At 41.1% G+C, this 22,891-nt stretch overlaps 1 protein-coding gene across 4 annotated transcripts; it reads left to right on the top strand.

Moving 5' to 3' along the window:
• The first annotated feature begins 176 nt into the window (after positions 1–176).
• On the top strand, positions 177–21,705 carry AMD1 (adenosylmethionine decarboxylase 1). Of its 4 annotated transcripts, XM_068984838.1 has the most exons (9): positions 177–591; positions 14,843–14,929; positions 15,846–15,972; positions 16,958–17,060; positions 18,044–18,086; positions 18,186–18,330; positions 18,444–18,536; positions 18,618–18,773; positions 19,508–21,704. In XM_068984838.1, the coding sequence occupies exons 1-9, from the start codon at positions 482–484 to the stop codon at positions 19,646–19,648; spliced, it is 1,005 nt and encodes a 334-aa protein (XP_068840939.1). In that variant the 5' UTR covers positions 177–481; the 3' UTR covers positions 19,649–21,704. The 4 variants fall into 4 exon arrangements, with proteins under 4 accessions (XP_068840939.1, XP_068840938.1, XP_068840940.1 ...); XM_068984837.1 differs by having other exon boundaries at positions 18,044–18,330; positions 19,508–21,705; XM_068984839.1 differs by lacking the exon at positions 14,843–14,929.
• Positions 21,706–22,891: the final 1,186 nt, after the last annotated feature.

The following is a 22,891-nucleotide window of genomic DNA, read 5'->3' as shown; positions in this document are numbered from 1 at the left end:
GCGGGCGGGCGGCCAGCCAGCCGCAACTGGGCGGCCGGTGATTGACAGAATGCTGGAGCAATCAGCTGCAAGGGCGGGACGTTGCGTCACTTCCTGTTCTTTTGGGTTTAGCCGGGGTATATAAATTCCCTGCTCACGCAGTGCCCTCGCTCCCACAGTATGGCCGGCGACATTAGCTAGCGCTCGCTCTACTCTTTCTAACGGGGAAACAGCGGACTACAAGAGACTGAGCTGTATCTGCCTCTATTTCCAACAGACTCACGTTCAACTTTCGCTCACCCACACACACAAAGCCGGGAAAATTTTATTAATCCTTTTTTTTAAAAAAGTTAATATAAAATTATAGCAAAAAAAAAAAAAAAGGAACCTGAACTTTAGTAACACAGCTGGAACAATCCGCAGCGGCGGCGGCGGCGGCGGGAGAAGAGATTTAATTTAGTTGATTTTCTGTGGTTGTTGGTTGTTCGCTAGTCTCACGGTGATGGAAGCTGCACATTTTTTCGAAGGGACCGAGAAACTGCTGGAGGTTTGGTTCTCCAGGCAGCAGCCCGACGCAAACCAAGGATCTGGGGATCTTCGCACCATCCCAAGGTGGGTGCTCGGGGCTCTTGCCCACAGTCGAGTCTGGGGGACTGTCGCCGCCTGGGAGGCACCAGCCTGAGGCTGGGGGCCGTGGGTTGGGTTCCCATAGTCTTCAGGTGGGGGCAGGTCCGCGTGCGGAAGGTCGTTTTCGCAGTCGTGGAAAGGGCCCCGGTGCTGGGGGTGAGCAGCCAAAGGTCCACGCGGGGCCCTATCCAGCTTCTCCCGCCACTGTTGCCGGGCCGGGCGCTGCCCGGGGGGAGGGGAGGAGGCCGGCGCAGCCGCGTGCTCAGGTAACGTCCCCGGCGCGGCGTGCGGGGCGGCGGGCAGCGCCGTTCCGGGTGGTTTAGCGGCCCTCATCTCCCGACTTTTACTCCCCGTCGGCCGGATTTGGTGGTCGGGGACCCCGGGTGGGGTGTCCGGAGATGGGGGCCGCGCGGGTTCCCTCCCGGCAGGTGTGGCTCGGCGGGCTTAGTCAGGCGCTAATTCGGGCGTGTCCGCCTCGGGAGTAGAGGAGGGAGGGAGCGGAGCGGAGCGGAGCGGGAGCGCGATTCGTCCTCTCGCGTGCGGCGGGAAGGGGTGTGTGGCGGCTGGGGGGGCGGGGGCCGGCCCGGCCAGGGCTGAGGGGCTGACTAACAGGCCTCCCGCCCGCGGTCGGCGCTGGCAGCATGTGGCGCCCGGGCGGCTGGGATTGGGCGGGAGCAGCTGTGCCGCAGTGGCTGGGCCGCACCGCCGCCCTAATGTGCTCTGCACCAGAGCCCTTTCGGGGCTTCCCGGGAAGACGGCCGGAGAGCCCACCGAGGCTGGCGCCCGAGTCTCTTGACCTTGGGCTGTGTAACCTGTTACCGAGTCGGCGGAGTCCAGAGTGGAATGAGGCTATAGCCTGCGTTTACGGGCTAGAGGCGGGTCGGAGCTCGGACATAATACCTTTAATTCCTAATCCTGCAAAGGAATCTGGGGCTCCAGCCTCCCACCCCGGGCAGTCATGCGAGAGAGCTGGGCGATCGCGCAGAAAAGGAGAGGGCTTGTAGTCTCGATCCCAGCGTAGATGAGGACGCGGGCGACCCCGATGGTGGCGGGCCCAGCTTCCCCTCCCGGGCTCTCGGATCACTAGACGTCTCTCGTCATTCTAGGCTCCTGGGTGCATAAGTGCCGCTAGTGTGCCTTGAGGCGGAGGAGCCGGCGCGGCCGCTTCATTGAAACGCAGCGACCAAAGAGCTGCTGGGCCGGACCCGCAGCCTGCCCCGGGGTGTGGGCCAATGGGCGTTTCAGGAATGTTGGCTGCACTCGCCGCTTTTCCTGACAAAAAGCAACTGGAGAAGGGAATCTAGGCGGACACGTGCTGCTGGGACTTTTAAGGCGGTCTCACTTGAAGGAATCTCCCGTAGGAAAACCTCGTGTTAGCTAAAATGTGACCGGTTTCATTTTTCAAGCTTTGTGCGACACTTACGAGGTCATAACATGGCCCCTACTCTAGCAAGCAGTTACTTATAAATATGGGGAAGCTTAGTATTTCCTCCATTTCACAGATGGAAAAGCTCCCTCGTGTTGGTGATGCCTTTGGTAAGACGATTGTAATAGGATTATCTAGGAAATACTGTCAGGAAGAACTAATGTGCAAGAACAAGTCGTAAAATGAATAACAAAATTTTCTGCTCCGGCTCGTTAAACGAGCTGAAGCTTTATTAGTAAGCACGCGTTCTTGATAAGGGGAAGGGAGTGTTTCCTCCCGGAGTTCTTAGGCAAAAACGCCTGAATTTAAGCTTAGGCTTTTTTGGTTAAGAATTAGTTCTCCGAATGAAGGAGAAGGATAAAGACTCATAAATAGGCAGCTTGCTTTCTTTTAAATGTTTGAGAAGGACTTTTGTACTTTCATCAACTGAAATTGTTTTACTGCTTCAGCGTGGATCTTAAAGGGATGGCAAAGAAGAATGTTGATTTTGTTGAATCTGTGATTATCATGTTTTGTAGATACTTGGAATTCATTAAATCCCAAAGAGTTATCAGTCATCTAGAAGAGTAATGCATAATGAAATGGTTAGTGCATTGCCTATGGCATGTCTAGATTTGAGTTCAAACATCATCTAATAGCTAGCTGTTTGATATTTTTGCCTCTCCAAAGTGGAGAAAATAATGGTACCTCTTCGTGGGGTAATTGTGAGGGTTAACTGGGTTAATACATATACAGTACTTAAAACTGTGTGAGACATAGTAACCACTCTGTAAGTATTAAAATCTTCATCTTCGATTCTTTACCTTAAGGACAGAATCTTTAAATTAACTATACTGTTTATAAAACATAAAACCTAAGGGCATGGAAGGCGTTAAGATGTCCTAAGAGGGCGTCACTACCAATGCTAAAGACATTTAAAAGCCAGGATATTACAGGAAAATTCCTAGGAAAGTACCTTCCCATATCGATGCAAGAAGAAATAGAAATCCTAATAGTCCTATAACCACTGCATGAATTGACTTAATCACCCATAAAGAAAAATCTAGGCCCAGATGGTTATACTGGAGTGTTCTAACACTCAAGAAAGAAATAATTCCAACCTTTTTCATACATTACTTTCTTAGTATTACATTCTAATTAGTTAATAGAGAGGGAACACGTATCATAGTTCCTTTTGGGGTTTATATAATTTTGATACCAGACCCTGACTAGACCTGTGAAGGAATCAGGATTTTCATGAACTGAAGATGGGAATGGAAAACAGTGTATCCACTTGGGAAAATGGTTTGGCAGTTTCTTAATAAGTTACCGTGCCTGCTAAATTGCTTCAGTTGTGTCCGACTCTTTGTGACCCTATGACTATATTAGCCCGCCAAGCTACTCTGTCGATGGGATTCTCCAGGCAAGAATATTGGAGTGGGTTGCCATTTCCTACTCCAGGGGATCTTTCCAACCCAGAAGTTGAACCCACATCTCTTATGTCACCTGCATTGGCAGGCAGGTTCTTTACCACTGGAGCCCCCTGGGAAGCCCTAATAAGTTAATACATCTCTCATATGATCTAGCCAGTCTAGTCCACTCATGTGTTTGCCCAAGTGAACAGGAAATATCTCCATACAAAGACTTTTACATGAATACGTTCTTAGCAGCTTTATTTTGCAATAGCTCCAGAACTGAAAAAAAGTCTCTGTATTCATCCTATAGAATACTGCTGCTGCTGCTAAGTCGCTTCAGTCGTGTCCGACTCTGTGTGACCCCCATAGACGGCAGCCCACCAGGCTCCTCCATCCCTGGGATTCTCCAGGCAAGAGTACTGGAGTGGGTTGCTGTTGCCTTCTCCAATGTATGAAAGTGAAAAGTGAAAGTGAAGTCGCTCAGTGTACCCAACTCTTAGGGACCCCATGGACTGCAGCCTACCAGGCTCCTCCGCCCATGGGATTTTGCTAGTTAAAAAAAAGAGCGATGAACTGTTATTGACACACACAACAAATAATTGTGCTGGAGAACAAACAATAACAAGCCCCACGAGAAGTCCTATACTGTAAGATTTCATGTCTATAAAACCAGAAAATACATACATGATAGGCAAAGGAGGAGAGTTAAGGGAGAATGGTGGATTACAGAGAGGCATGACGGAACTTCTAGGGGTGATGCTAATCTGCCAAAGCTCAGATGGTAATCCACCTGGAATTCGGGAGACCAGGGTTCGATTTCTGGGACTGGAAGATCCCTTGGAGGAGGGAATGACAGCCCACTCCAGTGTTCTAGCATAGAGAATCCCCATGGACAGAGGAGCCTGGCAGGCCACAGTCATAAAAGTTACGAAAGTCATAAGTACATCTCAGATTTTGACAAACTGATCCCATCATGTAACCAGCCTTCATATCTAAGTAATGTAACTAGCCACCACTCCCTCTGTGCCTCCTTCCAATTATAACCTATTCCGCTGTCCACCTGAGGGAACACCACTATCCTGAGTTTAACACACCATGTTTTTCCCTAGTTTTTTTAATAACATGGAATCATTTGTTATGCATTATATGCCTCCTTTGGTCAGCATTATGTTTGGGGGTTTTTTTTAGTTCGTTCTCAATGTTGTATAGTATTTTTGTGTTAATATACTACAATTTATCAAATCTACTATTTACATCAATAATTTCCAGTTTGCTAACACAAATACATTGCTATGAACACTAGCATAAATGTCTTTTTGTAAACAACATGTATGCTCTCCTGTTAGGTACACACACACCTAGGAATGGAACTGCTAAGTCAGAGGGCGCATACAGTACTTCTCTGGTTGGTAAAGCTCCTGGGTTGAGAAGTTCCCCTGGAGGAGGGATATGCTGCCGGTCCCAGTATTCTTGGACTTCCCTGGTGGCTCAGACGGAAAATAATCTGCCTGCAATGCGGAGACCTGAGTTTGACCCCTGGGTTGGGAAGATCCCCTGGAGGAGGGATGGCAGCCCACTCGAGTATTCCTGCCTAGAGAATCCCCATGGACAGAGCCTGGCGGGCTACAGTCCCCGGGGTCCAGAGAGTCAGACACGGTTGAGACTAAGCACAGCACAGGGTGCATATATTCAGCATAAGGCTGCCGTTGCTCAGTATCTTCATTTAACACTTGTGTTGTCTTTTTAATTTTAGCTGTTTTGTGGGTGTATAGTGGTCTGTGTATTTCCCTTCAGACTAATGGAGTTGAACATCCTTTTATATCTTTATCCACCATTTGGCTGTCTTTTGTGAAATGCTTGTTCAAGTCCACTTCTTTTTCTTTAGGGATGATTTTTTAGTTTGCAGGAGTTCTTTAATATATTCTAGATGAATTATCTCTCCAATATGTACATTGTAAACATTTTCTATCCTCTGGTTTCCTTTTCTGTTTTATTAATGACAGTTTAGAAAATAGTTCATAATTTTAATGTCCCATTTATCAGTGTTTTCACTAATGGTTCATGGTTTTTCTGTCCTGTTTAAAATGATCTTTGCTCATCTGGAGGTAATGAAGATATTCTTTTTTCCCTGTAAGCTTTGTTTTACTTTTCATCTTTAAATCTGCAGCCCATCTGGATTGATTTTTTTTAATATGGTATGAAGGAATAGAACGCACTTGAAGCAAAATTGGTCCATCTTTCCAAGCTTTTACTCCAAGCTGGAACCCACTTTCTGTTAACATTTCCCACTGTCCTGTAGGCCATTTAGTAGAATTTCCCTTCAGTGTAATCTGAGTGAAGTACATAATACTGAGAATCTTTTGTTTATCTTTTCTGGCATGGCTTGGATTAAATAATACTGATTAACAATATGTTGCAGAAAAGCAATAGTCCAGATATCCAAATGAATAAGACAGGTGATGTTTTCTAAAATTGACTGCTTCATGAAGTAATTAAGGTTGAAATATAAAAAGAGGGAGTAGTATATTAGGTTTAACGTGCGAGTTTCTCTACTAGAATTTTTGGATTTCAAATGATGTTGAATAGAAATAGACCTTTATGTCTGTTTCTATAATTTAAGAGTTGCTGGACTAAAATGCTGGACCAGACAAAAACCTTTTTAAAAGAAATGGCAGCTATGGGGAGGAAGTCTGTTAGAAAATAAGAAATATTGGTGAGGAACGATAGTTTGATCTTTCAGGGCTCTCAGATTGACTTTCCTTTTTGCTTTAGAATTCATCACAGACCTGGACTGTTAGTAAGGAAATGGGTTCACATGGGAAATTGAAATGAATGGAAGTAAAGAGTAAATGTTTATTAACTGCGGAAGGCTAGATCGACTTCACTTTGACTTTTCACTTTCATGGATTGGAGAAGGAAATGGCAACCCACTCCAGTGTTCTTGCCTGGAGAATCACAGGGACTGCGGAGCCTGGTGGGCTACTGTCTACGGGGTTGCACAGAGTCGGACACGACTGAAGCGACTTAGCAGCAACAGCAGAGGTGTTTTAGCTATGTTAAAATATGAAAACTAGAATCTGTAATGTTAATATTGGAGAAGACATTTAGGACTACTGGCATTTTCTGCTATTCTTTCTTTCCTTTACTCAAATTTTATATGATAAAATCTTTAGCAAAGGACTGGCAGCAGTTGCAAAAATAGTAAATTACACCTCAGCATTAATTTTCCCAGAACTCATGCCTTACTTGACTACATCATTGCACCATATTGCAGTATCAGTAATTTACACTGGAGGAATTTACAACCCCTTGCCAAAAAACCTTTTAGGGTAAATATTTTGGAGTAGAGGGGCTTCCTATTGAATTAAGCCTCTCAATACATTCCTCACAGCAGTTTCAAAAAACTTGAACTGCTATCTTTAAGCCACCTTTTTTTGAGAGGTACACATTGAAAGTAATAAATCAATGTAGCAGTAATGATGCTAATTTAATTTTTCGGTGAAAGTTTGAGGTGGAGAACTTAAGTTACTCTGATTATAATTAACAGTGCATTCTGGGTTAATTGCTTTGAACAGAAGATGAAAGCTTATTTCTCTGGATATCTGAATTAAATTCTGGTCAGCCTAGACTTTGCTGAAGAGTAATCTCATGTTTTAGGATGGGTTTGACGTAGACTGCTCTTAGACTGCTACCACCTTGGCTGTGGTGTTGAGGTCTGAATGCAAGGTGATAAGTAGAGTGTCTGAAACAGATGAGTTAGGCTGTTGACTAAGGTCACACTTCAGGAAAGTTCAAATAGTTCAGTTGGGTAACTTTCGGGGTAAATTACTTGATAACCCTGAAAGCAGAGATTTTTGCTTAAAGGAGGAAATCTGTTAGAGGAACCTAATCACACGGAGGCCTTTTAAATAAATGCAGGTTTCCAGGCACCAGCTGCAGTTTCTGACCCACTATATCTGAGGGTAGAATCCAAGGGATAAAAGCAAAACTGTTCTAAAGGGTTTTTTGCATCTGCCAGCAGCATTCTGTTCCCTCTATAATTTACTTCTCTTAAAAGTCTAACATTGGCTTCCCTGTTGGTCCAGTGTTTAAGAATTCGCCTTGCAATGCAAAGGACACCGGTTCAATCCCTGGCCTGGGAAGATCCCGCATGCCACAGGGCAGCTGAGCCCATGTACCGCAACTACTGAAGCCCACTCACCGTAGAGCCTGTGCCCCGCAACAAGACACGTCACCACAGTGAGAAGCCCCCTGCTTACCACAACTAAAGAAAGCCTGTACACAGCAGTGAAGACCCAGCACAGCCAAAAATAAATAATTATTAAAAAGTAAAAGTCTAACATTAAGTTTAACCATTTTAAGTGAACATTCAGTATTAAATATATTCACAGTGTTGTGCAAGAGATCTGTAGAACTTTTCATTTTGCAAAACTGAAACTACCCATTACAGGTTAATTTCCCCTCTCTTCCTTTAGCCTTTATCAGTCACCTTTCCTTATGATTTGGCTACTTTAGATACTTCATATGAATGTATGAGATGAGTGCCATATATAAGTGGAAACCTATATCCTTTTGTGGTGGTATTCATCCTTTTCTGACTGGTGTGATTCACTTAGCATGAAATTCTTAGGTTCATTCACATTGAAGCATGTGATAAACTTTCCTTTAAGGCCACATAAGCCATTTTTTGCATACACCACATTGTCTTTATCCATTAATCCATTGATGGACATTTGGGTTGCTTCCTACTCTTGACAGTTGTAACAATGAACATAGATGTGCAAATGTCTCTTCCAGATCCTGTCTTGAATTATATATACACGCACACACACCCAGAAGTAGAATTGTTGGATCATGTGGTAGCTCTGTTTTTACATTTTTTTGAGGAACGTTCATAATTTTTCCATAACGGCTGTACCATTTTACATTTTCACCAGTAGTTCTGTTCAGTCACTCAGTTGTGTCTGACTCTTTGCAACCCCACGCACTGCAGTCGCCAGGCCCCCCTGTTCATCGCCAACTCCCGGAGTTTGCTCATACTCATGTCCATTGAGTTGGTGATGCCATTCAACCATCTCATCCTCTGTTATCCCCTTCTCCTCCTGCCTTCAATCTTTCCCAGCATCAGGGTCTTTTCAAATGAGTCAGTTCTTTGCATCAGGTGGCCAAAGTATTGGAGCTTCAGCATCAGTCCTTCCAATGAATATTCAGGACTGATTTCCTTTAGGATGGACTGGTTTGATCTCCTTGCAGTCCAAGGGACTCTCCAAGAGTCTTCTCCAACACCACAGTTCAAAAGCATCAATTATAGTCCAGCTCTCATCCATACATGACTACTGGAAAAACCATATTCTTTGACTAGACAGACCTTTGTTGGCAAAGTCATGTCTCTGCTTTTTAATATGTTGTCTAGGTTGGTCATAACTTTTCTTCCAGGAAGCAAGCGTCTTTTAATTTCATGGCTGCGGTCACCATCTGAAGTGATTTTGGAGCCCCCCAAAATAGTCTTTCACTGTTTCCATTGTTTCCCCATTGATGTGCCACAAAGTGATGGAACCAGATGCCATGATCTTAGTTTTCTGAATGTTGAGTTTTAAGCCAACTTTTTCACTCTCCTCTTTCACTTTCATCAAGAGGCTCTTTAGTTGTTCTTCACTTTCTGCCATAAATGTGGTGTCATCTGCATATTGAGGTTCTTGATATTTCTGGATTCCAGCTTGTGCTTCATCCATCCATTCACCAGTGGTGCACAAGTGTTAAAATTTCTCTTCATTTGCCAACACTTGTTCTTTCATTTTTCCTTTTCAGTATCTGACATCCTAGTGAGCCCGAGATGGTATGGTGATTGTGATTCGCATTGTCTTATGATTAGTGGCATTGAGCATCTTTTTATGTGCTTATTGGCCTTTTGTTTATCTTTTGGGGGGAGGGGAATTGTCTATTTAAGACCTTTTGCTCACTGTTAAATTAGGTTATTTGTTTTTCTTGTTGGAGTTCCTTTTTTATTCCGGATACTACTCTTAGAAGATGTAAGGTTTGCAGGTGCTTTTCCAGTTCTGCACGTTGTCTTTTCACTCTGTTGAGTGCTTTCCTTTGATACACAAACGTTAAGTCTGATGCAGTTCTATTTGCCTATTTTTGCTTTTGTTGCCTGTGCTTTTTGTGTAACATCCAAGAAAGCTTTGCCAAATCCAGTCTCATAAAGTTTACCCCCATGTTTTCTTCTAAAAGTTTTATAGTTTTGTGTCTTAATTGAGGTGTTTAAATCCATTTTGAGTTATGCAGTGTAAGGTAAGGATTCCGTTTCATTCTTCTGTGTGCAGATCCAGTTTTCCCAACACCAGTTGCCCAGGAGACTGTCTTTTCCCAATCCACAATCTATCCTGCTTGCCACCTCCCCGCCCCCGGCCCCCAGAAGGGTAGGGGATGTCCCTGGTAGTCCAGTAGCTGGGACTTGGCCTTCCAATGCAGGGGGTGCTGGTTTGATTCCCTGGTCAGGGGGCTAAGATCCCATATACCTTGGGGCCAAAAAACCAAAACATAAACCAGAAGCAACATTGTAATAAAGGCTTTAAAAATGGTCCACATAGGGAAAAAAAAAGTGGCCAGTTAGCCATTCCTAGTCTTACTCAGTCAGATGACATAGAAGTCTCTTATCGTAATTGTATCTTTTCCCATGTAAACACTTCAATTTGTTCTATTTTTATTAAACCACAGACTAAAAACTGTTAATATAAAATATGGGACTTACCTGGTGGTACAGTGGATAAGAATCTGCCTGCCAATGGAGGGGACACGGGTTTGATCCACATGCCTCAGAGCAGAGAAGCGCCTGAGCCACAACTACTGAAGCCTGTGTTCAGAGCCTGCGCGCCGGGCACCTGGAGCCCACGCTCTGCAGCAGGAGGAGCCACGTGCAGCAACCAGGATTCCGCACAACCAATAATCAACTGACTGATTAAAGATAAATAAAAGATGGCGTGCCGTTTATGTTCTACTTTTCTGGCAGAGTGACTAAGATCATTCAGTCCATGTACTATCATTTGTAAAGAGCATAGTATTTGAGATATTTATCATGATCTGGGTGTGGCTAGGATCCAAAAAAGCTTTATTTAAGGAAAAAATAAGGGGCTTATTTTTCTACCAAAATGTGACTTTAATAATTTGCTGAAATTCCCAACTGTTTTCTCTCTCCTCTTTATGCTCATGGATAGCATTGTATTGATTTCTTCAATTCTAAATCTCACATTTTTCCTGCCCTGTATTTTTGAGCCATCAGTTCTCTAAATTGTTTTTATAATCACTTGGTTGATAGACTGTTCAATTGTGTTTGGCTTAAAATGTTTTAAAGCAGTTCCTTTCATACCATGACTTTGAAAACTACTGACTACTTAATGGTTTCTTTTAGGTGAGGAAGAGTATGGTTGCACAACTTATTAACAGTGATAGAATGAGTGCAGGAGGATTCCTGTTTCCATCAAGGTGGAGTAAGCACACTCTACTCTCACTAAATGCATCTAGAAACCCTGGACAGAATGCATGCAGCAGCTGAGCACTCTGGAAAGTAAATGTTAGGTGGATTGCAGAAGGAAGCCAAAACTCAAAACATCACTGAATTGTCCATGAGTTTGTTTCTTTTTTCTCTTGGTATCTCCTGGGGTGGTCTCAAAAGCTGCCAGAAACCTGGAATTGCACACAAACTGAGCTCTTAGAGAGGTCTCTTTCTGGAATGTGGACAAGGAATGGGAGGGGGCCCCTTTGGGTTACAGAGAGTGGGGATTTTCCTTTGTTGTTTTTGTATTGCTTTGCTTTTTTTTTTTCCTGTTCCTTCCTGCTGTAGCTCAGGCAGTCCTATAGTAGACTGCTGCAGAGCCGGGAAACTAAAGCCTGGGCTTTCTAGCCAGAGGGCCAAGAAGCAGGCCATCTTCACACACACACACACCCCGACCCCGCCCCCACTGTTGAGCTAGGAGCTGTCATGGAGATTATGGAGACAGTAACCTAACACACAGAAGTTGGATGAGAACAAGAAGACTGAACTTAACCATTTCAACTGTCTGCTAACATAGTTTTTTTTTTTAATCAGCATGCTCCATAGGGTGTGAAGATTTAAAATCATATAATGTGATGTCTAGGATGCAATCACAAGCAATGAGGAAATTGCCTCAAAGGGAGACAGTCTAGTAGACTTCAACCTCAAGGTGGTGCAGGTCAGGATTTAAAAGCAGTTATCATAACCATGCTATAAGAAGTAATAACACAAATCTTAGCAGAGAAGCAGAAGATGGAACTAAAAAATAACTACTGGAATAAAAAGTTTACTGGATGGGCTTATAGAGTAGAAATGACAAAGAGTGAGTGAACTTGAAGATAGATCAGTAGGAATGGCCCAGTTTGAACAATGTTGAGAAAAAATTTCAGATGGACACTGAAAATGAACAAATCCTGGTCAAAAATTTTAGCATTTTGTGTCAGATTGACAGAAAAGTATGTTATAGAAAAAATATTTGAAAAAATAATCTATGTTTAAGTTTATGGGTAGGTTCTATAAACAGGTAAGATATTAGCAGTGAAATGAGTAAGCTTCACTTATGTAGATAAAAATAACACTTCACGTGGAATATATGTATATATCTGGTGCTTTAACAGAATAATTCTGTTAAATGAATATTTTTAATAACTCATCCTGAACTATTAAGGTGACATTTTAAAAAACAGTAAAAGGATCATGTAGCAATTTAGTTTTTTTCTTTCTTTAAACTTTATATTTTATATTGAGGTATAGTTGATTAATAATGTTGTGATAGTTGCAGGTAGACAGCAGAGGAAGTCAGCCATACATATACATGTATCCATTGAATTTCTCTCCCATCCAGGTTGCCACATAACACTGAGCAGAGTTCCCTGTGCTACACAGCAGGACCTTGTTGGTTATATGTTTTAAATACAGTAGTGTGTACATGCTGATCCCAAACACCCTAGCTATCCCTTTTCCCTATTCTTACCGCCTAGTAACCATAAAGTCTTCCTCTAAATCTGCCAATCTGTTTGTTTTGTAAATAAGTTCATCTGTACCATTTCTTTTTAGATTGCACATATGAGGCATGTCATTAGATATTTCTTCTCTGGCTGACTTACTTGACAATTCTAGGTCCATGGATGTTGATACAAATGGCATTATTACGTTCTTTTTCATGGCTGAGTAATTCCATTGCATACCTGTACCACATCTTTTTCCATTCCTCTGTCAGTGAACATGTAGGTTGTTTTCATGTCTTGGCTATTGTAAACAGTGCTGCAGTGAACGCTGGGGTGTATATATTCTTTGGAGCCATATTTTTCTCCAGATATATATGTATATATATATGCTCAGGAGTGAGACTACTGGTTCATCAGTTCAGTTCAGTTGCTCAGTTGGTAGCAACTCTTTGCTACCCTATGGACTGCAGCACGCCAGGCCTCCCTGACCATCACCAACTCCCAGAGATACTCAAGCTCATGTCCATTGTGTCAGTGATGCCATCCAACCATCTCACCCTCTGTCATCCCTTTTTTCTCCTGCCTTCAATCTTTCCCAGCATCAGGGTCTTTTCAAATGAGTCAGTTCTTCACATCAGGTGGCCAAAGTATTGGAGCTTCAGCATCAGTCCCTCCAGTGAATCTTCAGGACTGATTTCCTTTAGGATGGACTGGTTTGATCTCCTTGCAGTCCAAGGGACTCACAACAGTCTTCTCCAACACCACAGTTCAAAAGTATCAATTCTTCGGAGCTCAGCTTTATAGTCCAACTCTCACATCCATACATGACTACTGGAAAAACCAAAGATAGACCTTTGTTGGCAGAGTCATGTCTCTGCTTTTTAATATGCTGTCTAGGTTGGTCATAACTTTTCTTCCAAGGAGCAAGTGTCTTTTAATTTCATGACCGCAGTCACCATCTGCAGTGATACTGGAGCCCCTCAAAATAGTCTTTCACTGTTCCCATTGTTTCCCCATTGATTTGCCATGAAGTGATGGGACCAGATGCCATGATCTTAGTTTTCTGAATGTTGAGTTTTAAGCCAACTTTTTCACTGTCCTCTTTCATTTTCTTCAAGAGGCTCTTTAGTTCTTCACTTTCTGCCATAAGGGTGATGTCATCTGCATATCTGAGGTTATTGATATTTCTCCCAGCAATCTTGGTTCCAGCTTGTACTTCATCCAGCCTGGCATCTTTCATGATGTACTCTGCATATAGGTTAAATAAGCAGGGTGACAAAATGCAGCCTTGACGTACTCTTTTCCTAATTTGTAACCAGTCTGTTGTTCCATGTCCAGTTCCAACTGTTGCTTCTTGACCTGTATACAGATTTTTCAGGAGGCAGGTTAAGTGGTCTGGTATTCCCAACTCTTTCAGAGTTTTCCAGTTTGTTGTGATGCACACAATCAAAGGCTTTGGTGTAGTCAATAAAGCAGAGTAGATGTTTTTCTGGAACTCTCTTGCTTTTTCCATGATCCAGCGGATGTTGGCAATTTGATCTCTGTTCCTCTGCATTTCCTAAATCCAGCTTGAACATCTGGAAGTTCATGGTTCATATGGTAGTTCTATTTTTAGTTTTTTAAAGAACCTCCATACTGTTCTCCATAGTGGCTCTATTGCTTTATATTTCCACCAACGGTGCAGGAAGAGTTAGTTCCTTTTTCTTCACGTCCCTCCAGCAAATGATGGCCCTTCTGATGGGTGAGATGTGATGCTTCACTGTAGTTTTGATTTGCATTCCTCTTAATGAGTGACGCTGGGCATGTGCTTGTTGGCCATCTGTATGTCTTCTTTGGAGAAACGTCTTATTTGGGTCTCATTTGTCTTTTTCATAATAAATTGCAAATACGTAGTATAACTTCCTGGATTTTGGTTTGCTTCTTAACATGCTGTAGCAAAATGCATCCATCTTACTTGGTGTATATGTCAATATAGATTATTTTGAAACAATTAAATGTTGGTATTCATAAAAGAAGGAAAATCCCCTGGAGGAGGGCACAGCAATCCACTCCAGTATTCTTGCCTGGAGAATTCAGTGGACAGAGGATCCTGGAGGCTACAGTCCATGGGGTTGCAAAGAGTTGGACGGCTTAGCAGGCATGCAGCATAGTGATTGAACTTAATCTCCAGCCCCTCTCCCCATCCATACATAGGTCAGGGGCGGGATAAGAGGTTCCAACCTTCTAATCACAAGGTGGACCTTCCTGGCAACAAGCGTCCAACTTCACTTGCTTCCAAAAGTCACTTCATTAACGTAACATTCATAAGAGAAGGTGGAGCAAGAATGAGACAAAAAATACAAAGCATGATTTTAAATCATGGTGAGACTTTTGTAATTTTATGAAAGTAGGCAAGTTCTGTCATAAATTAATCATCCTCTTTTTGGTTAAATAATAGATCCGAGTGGGACATACTTTTGAAGGATGTGCAATGTTCAATCATAAGTGTGACAAAAACTGACAAGCAGGAAGCTTATGTACTCAGGTAAGCCCTCTGAAATAGTATTGGTTAACCGATTTCAGTGTGAATCATACTTCATATGGAAGAGTTAATTGTTCTCTGTATACTGGTTCTATAATAGTTTTTATCTTTTTAAAAAAAATATGGTGTAAAATAAAATGTTTACTTCAGGTGTCCCTAGGCAATAAGGTGTTTGAAGTCCTACCTAATAGCTCTTCAAGGTGGCTGCCATCTTTATTACCCTGGAGGTTAGCAGGAAGTTTCTGCAAAAGAGGATTGAATGGCATTGTTCCCTTGCCCTCACTTCTTTTATTTTTAGTTTGTGCTTCTCTATCAAAGCTTGAAGCAGAGTGAAAATTAGCTTTACCATAGAAATAGGATTGCTGTTATTTAAGAGAGGAAAGCCATGCAGTTCTTTTTTAGGTACAGAGATAGAATGTTGGGCTTTGAGGTTATTGTATTGAACATGGTGCCTGCTTTTACTAAGTCTATATTTGACATATACAGTTGTTTATCAAATGCCTATTAGGTGCCAGGCCCTAGGGATATAATAGTAAAAGCAAACATTCCTTTCCTCATGGAACTTGTTATCCAGTGAAAAGTAATGAGATGGTTACAGACATACACGTGAGAGCAGGCAGTTCAAGACGAAGTAAAGAATGAATTTAATAAGTGTCCTGGGTTAGGTTAGGTGTGGAGGAAAATTGACCTGTAAAAGAGGGTTTGTGTAATGAGCTAATATGCTTTATACCTAGTTTATGTTTCCATGGGATCTTTCATGTAATAGAAGAGGAAGAATTATTTGCTTCCTTGAGAACTTAATGTTTAAAATTATGAGCCAAAAATTTACACTTTAAATGATAGTCCAATAATAATAGGTTAAGCATCTCAGTAGTACATAAACATTGTTATAATATTATGACTTTCTTTTAAACTGCAGTGAGAGTAGCATGTTTGTCTCCAAGAGACGTTTCATTTTGAAGACATGTGGTACCACCCTCTTGCTGAAAGCACTGGTTCCCCTGTTGAAACTTGCTAGGGATTACAGTGGGTTTGACTCAATTCAAGTAAGTAGTCAAAAAAACATTTATCCTTTTGGTCGGGTATAAACGTTAGAGTTCGGTGATGTGCCTGGTAAATAAGTTTGTATACTTGTTCAATTGTAATGACTAAGGACACTCACACCATGGAGAAAAAGAATGCCTGTTACTCATGGACAGCAGAAAATGTGGAGGAACCAGAGAAGGAATTGGGATAAAACTCAAAATGAAAGAAAAGAGAACCAGATACTTTCAGTAGTTAATTCTTTAACATTATTACTATGAATGGTGGAGAAAATAAGAAAAGATGGGAAAGCAAGAAAAATCATCTAGACTTCATAATAAAGAACTGATTGTATTAAAGAGCAATAGTCAGTTAATTCTTGAATGCTATCAGACTTTATACTTGGGTTTTAATTGTTGTGATAAGATGTTGAATTTTAATATTTAACTTAATTTGTAAATATTAGTAAATAATTTACTCAGTTTGTCCTAGGGCAAAGGACAGCTGTCATTGGGACCTAAAACTGTTTTTGTTGATCCCTATAAGATGATCTAAATTGAGCAATATGTTAATTTTTGGATCACTCTTTTGAAAGTAAATATATGCAATACATATTCTCCCACAAAATCTTTATTACATGCCTGTTTTAAAGCTCAGACACTCCTGCTCTAGGGAATCCCCTGGTGGTCCAGTGGTTAGGACTCTGTGTCTCTATATAACACTGACTCCTGGGTATTGGTATGAAACCTTGCTCTTTGACACGGCGGCCTTCATTTTCCTATGTCGGCCAGCAAAGTGCGCTATAGTCCACGGGGCCGCAAAGAGTTGGGCACGACTGAACGACTGAACATTCGCACACATGAAGAACGACAGTATATGTTAAGTGTCATTGGGAAAGAATATTTGTGGAGATAGTTTTGGCTTTGATATGTATATGTAGAAAATAGTATATTGGTTTAGGAAAGGTGATAGAATTCTGTGTGTGAAGTTACCTGTCTGTCTTTTTAGAGCTTCTTTTATTCTCGTAAGAATTTCATGAAGCCTTCTCACCAAGGGTACCCACACCGGAATTTCCAGGAAGAAATAGAGTTCCTTAATGCAATTTTCCCAAGTAAGTTTAAGTAGAATTGAGTCCTGCTTCTGGATGTTAGATATGTGTGTTGTGTGTGTATGCCTGTGTATCAAACATAGCACTTTATATAGTTAAATGTATCAATTTAGCTGACTACAAATTTTTGAGTATTGTTGTGTAACTGTTGAAATGATGGGAGAAAAAAATCAAGTAACTGATCACCTGCCAGATGGAGAACTCATCTTCTAGCCAGTTGCTGTCATTTCTGTCTGTGTCAGTGGGTATGAAGGCTGTGATCCCTTCATCCAGAAAAATGCCCCATGACTTCATAAACCCATGCTAAGATACTGGTCCATGTTAAGAAACTGTCTACCATGCTGTACAGGAGTTGAGCTGGCTTAAGAATGGTCAACTGAAGTGAGTTAGTAGTGTCACTTCAACTAAATTGGCAAGATTTACTTCTATCCATTTCTATAAGCTTTTATTTATAAACCTTGCTCTTTGCACTTCAAGGACAGGGAAGTAAAGGTTACCTAATCTTACACCCTTATATCCTAGAAGAGGCTAAAAACCTAAGATGATTTTAGTAACTTGGCGCAGAGTCATTCACAAGGGTGATTTTAAAAAAGAAAATCTTTAAAAGATTTCCATCCTACCTGTTGTTATCTCATCTTCTATACTAGGCTATATCAGGGTGCCGCATATAATTTATTTTAAATTTCAACCAGCTGTTAACTTACTCTGTTGAATGAGGCTTTGAAACACCATGGAAAGGAGGACGAACTGCATAACTTCATTTCCTGGAGAGAGTAGGTAAATAGGCGACCAAACTCCATCTCCTGATGGAGTCTTAGGGGAGAGTAAACCGTAGTTTTCTCAGCACCATTCAGACTGGCTTATTAGCTGAAGAGCATCTCTAAATGACGGCCAATAAAGTGTTTTCTTAAAGGGGGAGGGGGAGCCTGCCTACTTGCTGTCAGATGGATCTGTTAAATTTATTTTATGTTCTCCTGCCTCAACAGATGGAGCAGCATATTGTATGGGACGTATGAATTCTGACTGTTGGTATGTTGAACCCAATCTGATGGAGGTTTTGTTTTATATAAGATTTCTTTTTAAACTTGCAGTTGTCACTTTTAGAAACTATTTTGTACTTTTATATAGGTACTTGTATACTTTGGATTTCCCAGAGAGTAGGGTAATCAATCAGCCAGATCAAACCCTGGAAATTCTGATGAGTGAGCTTGACCCAGCAGTCATGGACCAGTTCTACATGAAAGATGGTGTTACTGCAAAGGATGTCACTCGTGTAAGCATTTTCAATAATGGTTCTGTACCCTGCTTGGCAGCTAAATATTTTGGCTCATTCTCTGTTTCTTTTCCAGATTTGCTTTTAAATCAGTCTCTGGCTTTCTTTCCCAGGAGAGTGGAATTCGTGACCTGATACCAGGTTCTGTCATTGATGCCACAATGTTCAATCCTTGTGGGTATTCAATGAATGGGATGAAATCGGATGTAAGTAAGAATATCTTGCTTAATAATTTAAACCTTTAAGTGTGCCCTTTCCATTATTAACACAAAGCTGTTTCTCTTAAGGGAACTTACTGGACTATTCACATCACTCCAGAACCAGAATTTTCTTATGTTAGCTTTGAAACAAACTTAAGTCAGACCTCCTATGATGACCTGATCAGGAAAGTTGTGGAAGTCTTCAAGCCAGGAAAATTTGTGACCACCCTGTTTGTAAATCAGGTAATACATTTTTTCATCGGCAATAAAATCTGACAGGAAATAAGGATAGTGAGGCATGTCATAAAATGTATTCTGAGATGCCATATAATCAGCCAGAGATACTACTAATTGAGGTGTTTGGTAGATGAGAAGCCTTATGCCTGTCATCAGACTTCTGGTCCTTGTTTTATATCTAGCCCAGTTCATGGGCTCCTCTTATCCTATCTGTTTTCCGTGTTGACAGACCTTGGGGATGGTGGTGCCAGAAGACATAAAGTGTCCCCCTGCATCCAGCCCCTAGGAAGTCAGCTAAAATATTTCAGTTCCATGGGGTTGGTTTTGTTGTTTTGGTTTTTACATTTTATTTATTTATTTCTGGTTGTGCCGGGTTTTCGTCGCTACACAGGCTTTTCTCTAGTTGTAGGGAGCAGGGGCTACTCTTCGTTGCAGGCGTGGGCTTCCCATTAATGATGGCTTCTCTTTTTGTGGATCACCAGCTCTAGGGCACAAGGGCCCAGTTGTGGCACATGGGCTTACTTGGCTCGGTAGCATGTGGGATCTTCCTGGATCAGGGATCAAACCTGTGTCTCCTGCACTGGCAGGCAGATTCTTTATCACTCTGAGCCACCAGGGAAGCCCCCAGTGCCACAGTCTGACTAAAATAGCAGTCTTAAATACTTACTGCATGACTGCTTTGTTTGAAAATACTACTGCAGATTGGAAATGCTAATGGTTAATTTCATTTTTTTCCCCAGAGTTCTAAATGTCGCACAGTGCTTTCCTCGCCCCAGAAGATTGAAGGTTTTAAACGTCTTGATTGCCAGAGTGCTTTGTTCAATGATTACAATTTTGTTTTTACCAGTTTTGCTAAGAAGCAGCAACAACAGCAGAGTTGATTAAGAAACATGAAGAAAAAACGCAAAAAGAGAACACACATAGAAGGTGGTGGCTGCTTTTTAGATATTGATACCAAGGGCCATGCTTTCCATAACCACCACCTTGTAGTTGCAGAAAGCCCTAGATGTAATGATAGTGTAATCATTTTGAATTGTATGCATTATTATATCAAGGAATTAGATATCTTGCATGAATGCTCTCTTCTGTGTTTAGGTATCCTATGCCACTCTTGCTGTGAAATTGAAGTGCATGTAGAAAAAACCTTTTACTATATGAAACTTTACAACACTTGTGAAAACAATTCAATTTGGTTTACGCACAGTGTAATATTTCTCCAGGTGTCATCCAAAATTCCCCACAGACAAGGCTTTCGTCCTCATTAGGTGTTGGCCTCAGCCTAGCCATCTGGGACTGTTCTATTAATTGCTGCCAGGATTTTACATCCAGTTACCTCCACTTTCTAGAATATATTCTCTACTAATGTTATTGAAACCGATTTCTACTTCATACAGATGTTTTTGCAACAGCAATTAAAGTTTTTCTTCCACGAGTCAAGTCCTCTAAGGAAACTGTCCATTCTGTGTATTTATACTTTAACACCGCTTCCTGTGCTTGTATCACTTTGATTCCTTGCGTTACCATGGTGTCTCCCCTCCCAACCACACCCCCTCAATAAAGCAATACACTGTTACACTGTGGGTTTTATACTAATCTGTACCCCAGAGGGGGTAGGCGGGGGTAGACCCTAGGCTTAATTTTCTTTTAAGGTCAATGGAGTTTGACATTTTTCATTGCCATGAGCTCTTTTGGAATAAACTATTGTTGATTAGCAAAGAAGGCATAGATTGGTACTAGGGAATATTGGCAGAACTGTATGGAAACTGTGCCATTTGGTGTCCCCCATTAAATGAAATGAGCTTCTAATAAGTACCATGTCTTTATTAACTTGCTAAGTAGTACAAAAGAATTTTTTATCACAATTTATTAACGAGGAGATTGAAGATAAAGGTATTGGTTTCAACAGATCAAGTCAGGTCAGATGATTCACCTTAACTTACTTTTGTAGCCATTTCCACTAATTTCTATTGATATGCCATGAACTTTGGTTCAAAGCAGATTGAATGTCTTTTCCATCTTGTGACTTAAAAGATCTGTGACTTTATGATACATGTAAAAGTGTTCCGACTTGGTTCCTCTTGCTTGTTTGTCCTTTCACCATGGAATAGGATCAGGTGATGAATGAGAACTGTTAAGGTTATTCAGACATACTCAGTGCAGCAGAATGCTATCCACAAAACGTTACACACAAAATTCCTAAATCATTGATGGGAAATGACCTAAAAATACAGGCATAAAAGCGTTGGCATCTTTTAGCTGTATTTGCTAACATGGACATTTAAGCAGTTGATAAAAGAGCAAAGTTGACTCAATTTTGTATTTCTTCTTGTCCTCAAACAATTTTTGATTCTGGATTGATGCAGTGATGCTTTTGTTCCTTCCGTATTTATGAAGGAAACACTTTTTTTTTAGTGTTTCTGAACATAAAATCTGCTTGGTTTGAAATCAAGTGGTTGGAACACTTGACTTTTATTTTAAGCACATTGTTGATTCAAAGCTTCATTGAAGAAGCTTTCAATCAATGGATCATTCTGATTTTCTGTAATTACGCACAGTACCTAATGTTTTGGTGCTATTATGAGGACCAATGCTCAAAGTGGATTTTGTTCTTGAACAGTGTCCCAGTAGATTTGATGACATTTATTGGCTTGAGGTCTGATTTTCCTCCCCCTAATAGATTTAAAAGATTTCTATTTCATGTTGAAGACCTGCACAAATTTTGTATGGAACAAAGCCTAGAAAAAAATGAAAAATAGATTGACTAGTAATCTAAATTAATCCTAGTATGTATGGTAGAGGAGGGAAAATTTTGGTGCCATAATTTCTCTCTTCATGGTGTTGGACTTAAATCACTTGAAATGTATTTCTGTACCCACAATTTAAGCTTCAATAAAGGTTTGCTTAATTCATTGTCTAGTGACATTCAGAAAGTTTTCTGTCAATGTATTTTTTTAAATAGTATACATGACCAAATACTAGACTCTATATAAAGTTTTTGTAATTAATTGAAGGAATTAATATTTAATGATTTTTTTAAGGTTATGGGAGATGTTATAAAGATAAGATCTTTAAGTTCTGGGAGAACAGTTTTAAACGATTTGTTGTTGATAGTAGCTTCATAACTGAAGCTGAAAGGAAATCATCTGGGCTGTATCCCAGGTCATCAGAGTAGGAAAAGTGTAAGTAGAATAAGAATGCTAGAGTTTGGAACTAGAGAAGTTTGAAGATGGAATATTCCAGCATTTATTATGGAATAGGTACTTCCTGGTGGGATGGGGAGCAGAGTTTAATTCACAGTTCTTGCAACTAGAACATAGTTAAAAGCTTTTGATCGTTGTGCTATGCAGATACATATCTCAGCATTTGGCAAAATTTCAGTTCTTCAGTCTCATATACAATAAGCTAAAAACTGGAATCTTTATTATATTCAGATCTTTCTTAAAATAAGCTTATCAGAATATTGTCCAAAATCTGAGTTAAAAAGGGTTGATCTTAGAAGGACCTCCCTGGCAGTCCGCTGGTTAAGACTCTGCGCTCCCAGTGCAGGGGGCACAGGTTAGCTCTCTAGTCAGTGAACCAAGATTCCTGAGTGCCACAGAACCCAGCTCTAAAAAGAAAAGGTTGATCTTAGAAAAGCAAGATGTTAAAGGTGTGTGCAGTCTTAAAAATGCCAGATTGTTTTATAGGAACAGGTAACTTGAGTTTGGCAAACACCTGGTGTTAACTGATGAGATTCGGGGACATAATCTGAATATGGTAAATGTGACACACCATGAAACAGGAAAGACTTTCATTGTCTTAGCCAGGTAACACCACTTCCCAGCTACCCACCTTCAAACTTGACATCTTCATCTGCCCTTTCTGTTATGGAAGAAGTATTAGTCCTTTGAATTCCTATCCACCCATTTCTACCTTTAGAGACTAAAGGAGTTCACTGCAGGCATGCCCACTGTTGATCCCCATCAGTTTGTTTTCCTTCCCTAGTTTCTTCCCACTTCCGTTTGCTCCTTAGAATTCACCTTGTTAGTCCTTTATAACACGAGAAGTGTCAATTCTTATCCCCAAACTGAACCATCTTCAAACTACTTGTAATCCAGCATTTTCCTGAGTGAAACCTAGGATGA

The sequence above is a fragment of the Capricornis sumatraensis genome, chromosome 13 (assembly GCF_032405125.1).
Source record: "Capricornis sumatraensis isolate serow.1 chromosome 13, serow.2, whole genome shotgun sequence".
NCBI classification, from domain to species: Eukaryota; Metazoa; Chordata; class Mammalia; order Artiodactyla; family Bovidae; genus Capricornis; species Capricornis sumatraensis.
This window is presented reverse-complemented; position numbering and strand designations above follow the sequence as displayed.

What these genes read in the sequence shown, in the direction of transcription:
- AMD1 (XM_068984837.1), top strand. Translation starts at nt 482, where the DNA reads ATGGAAGCTGCACATTTTTTCGAAGGGACCGAGAAACTGCTGGAGGTT. An exon ending in GATCTTCGCACCATCCCAAG is followed by an intron (nt 592 to 14,842) that starts GTGGGTGCTCGG and finishes GTTAAATAATAG; the next exon opens with ATCCGAGTGGGACATACTTT. An exon ending in GTGGGTTTGACTCAATTCAA is followed by an intron (nt 15,973 to 16,957) that starts GTAAGTAGTCAA and finishes CTGTCTTTTTAG; the next exon opens with AGCTTCTTTTATTCTCGTAA.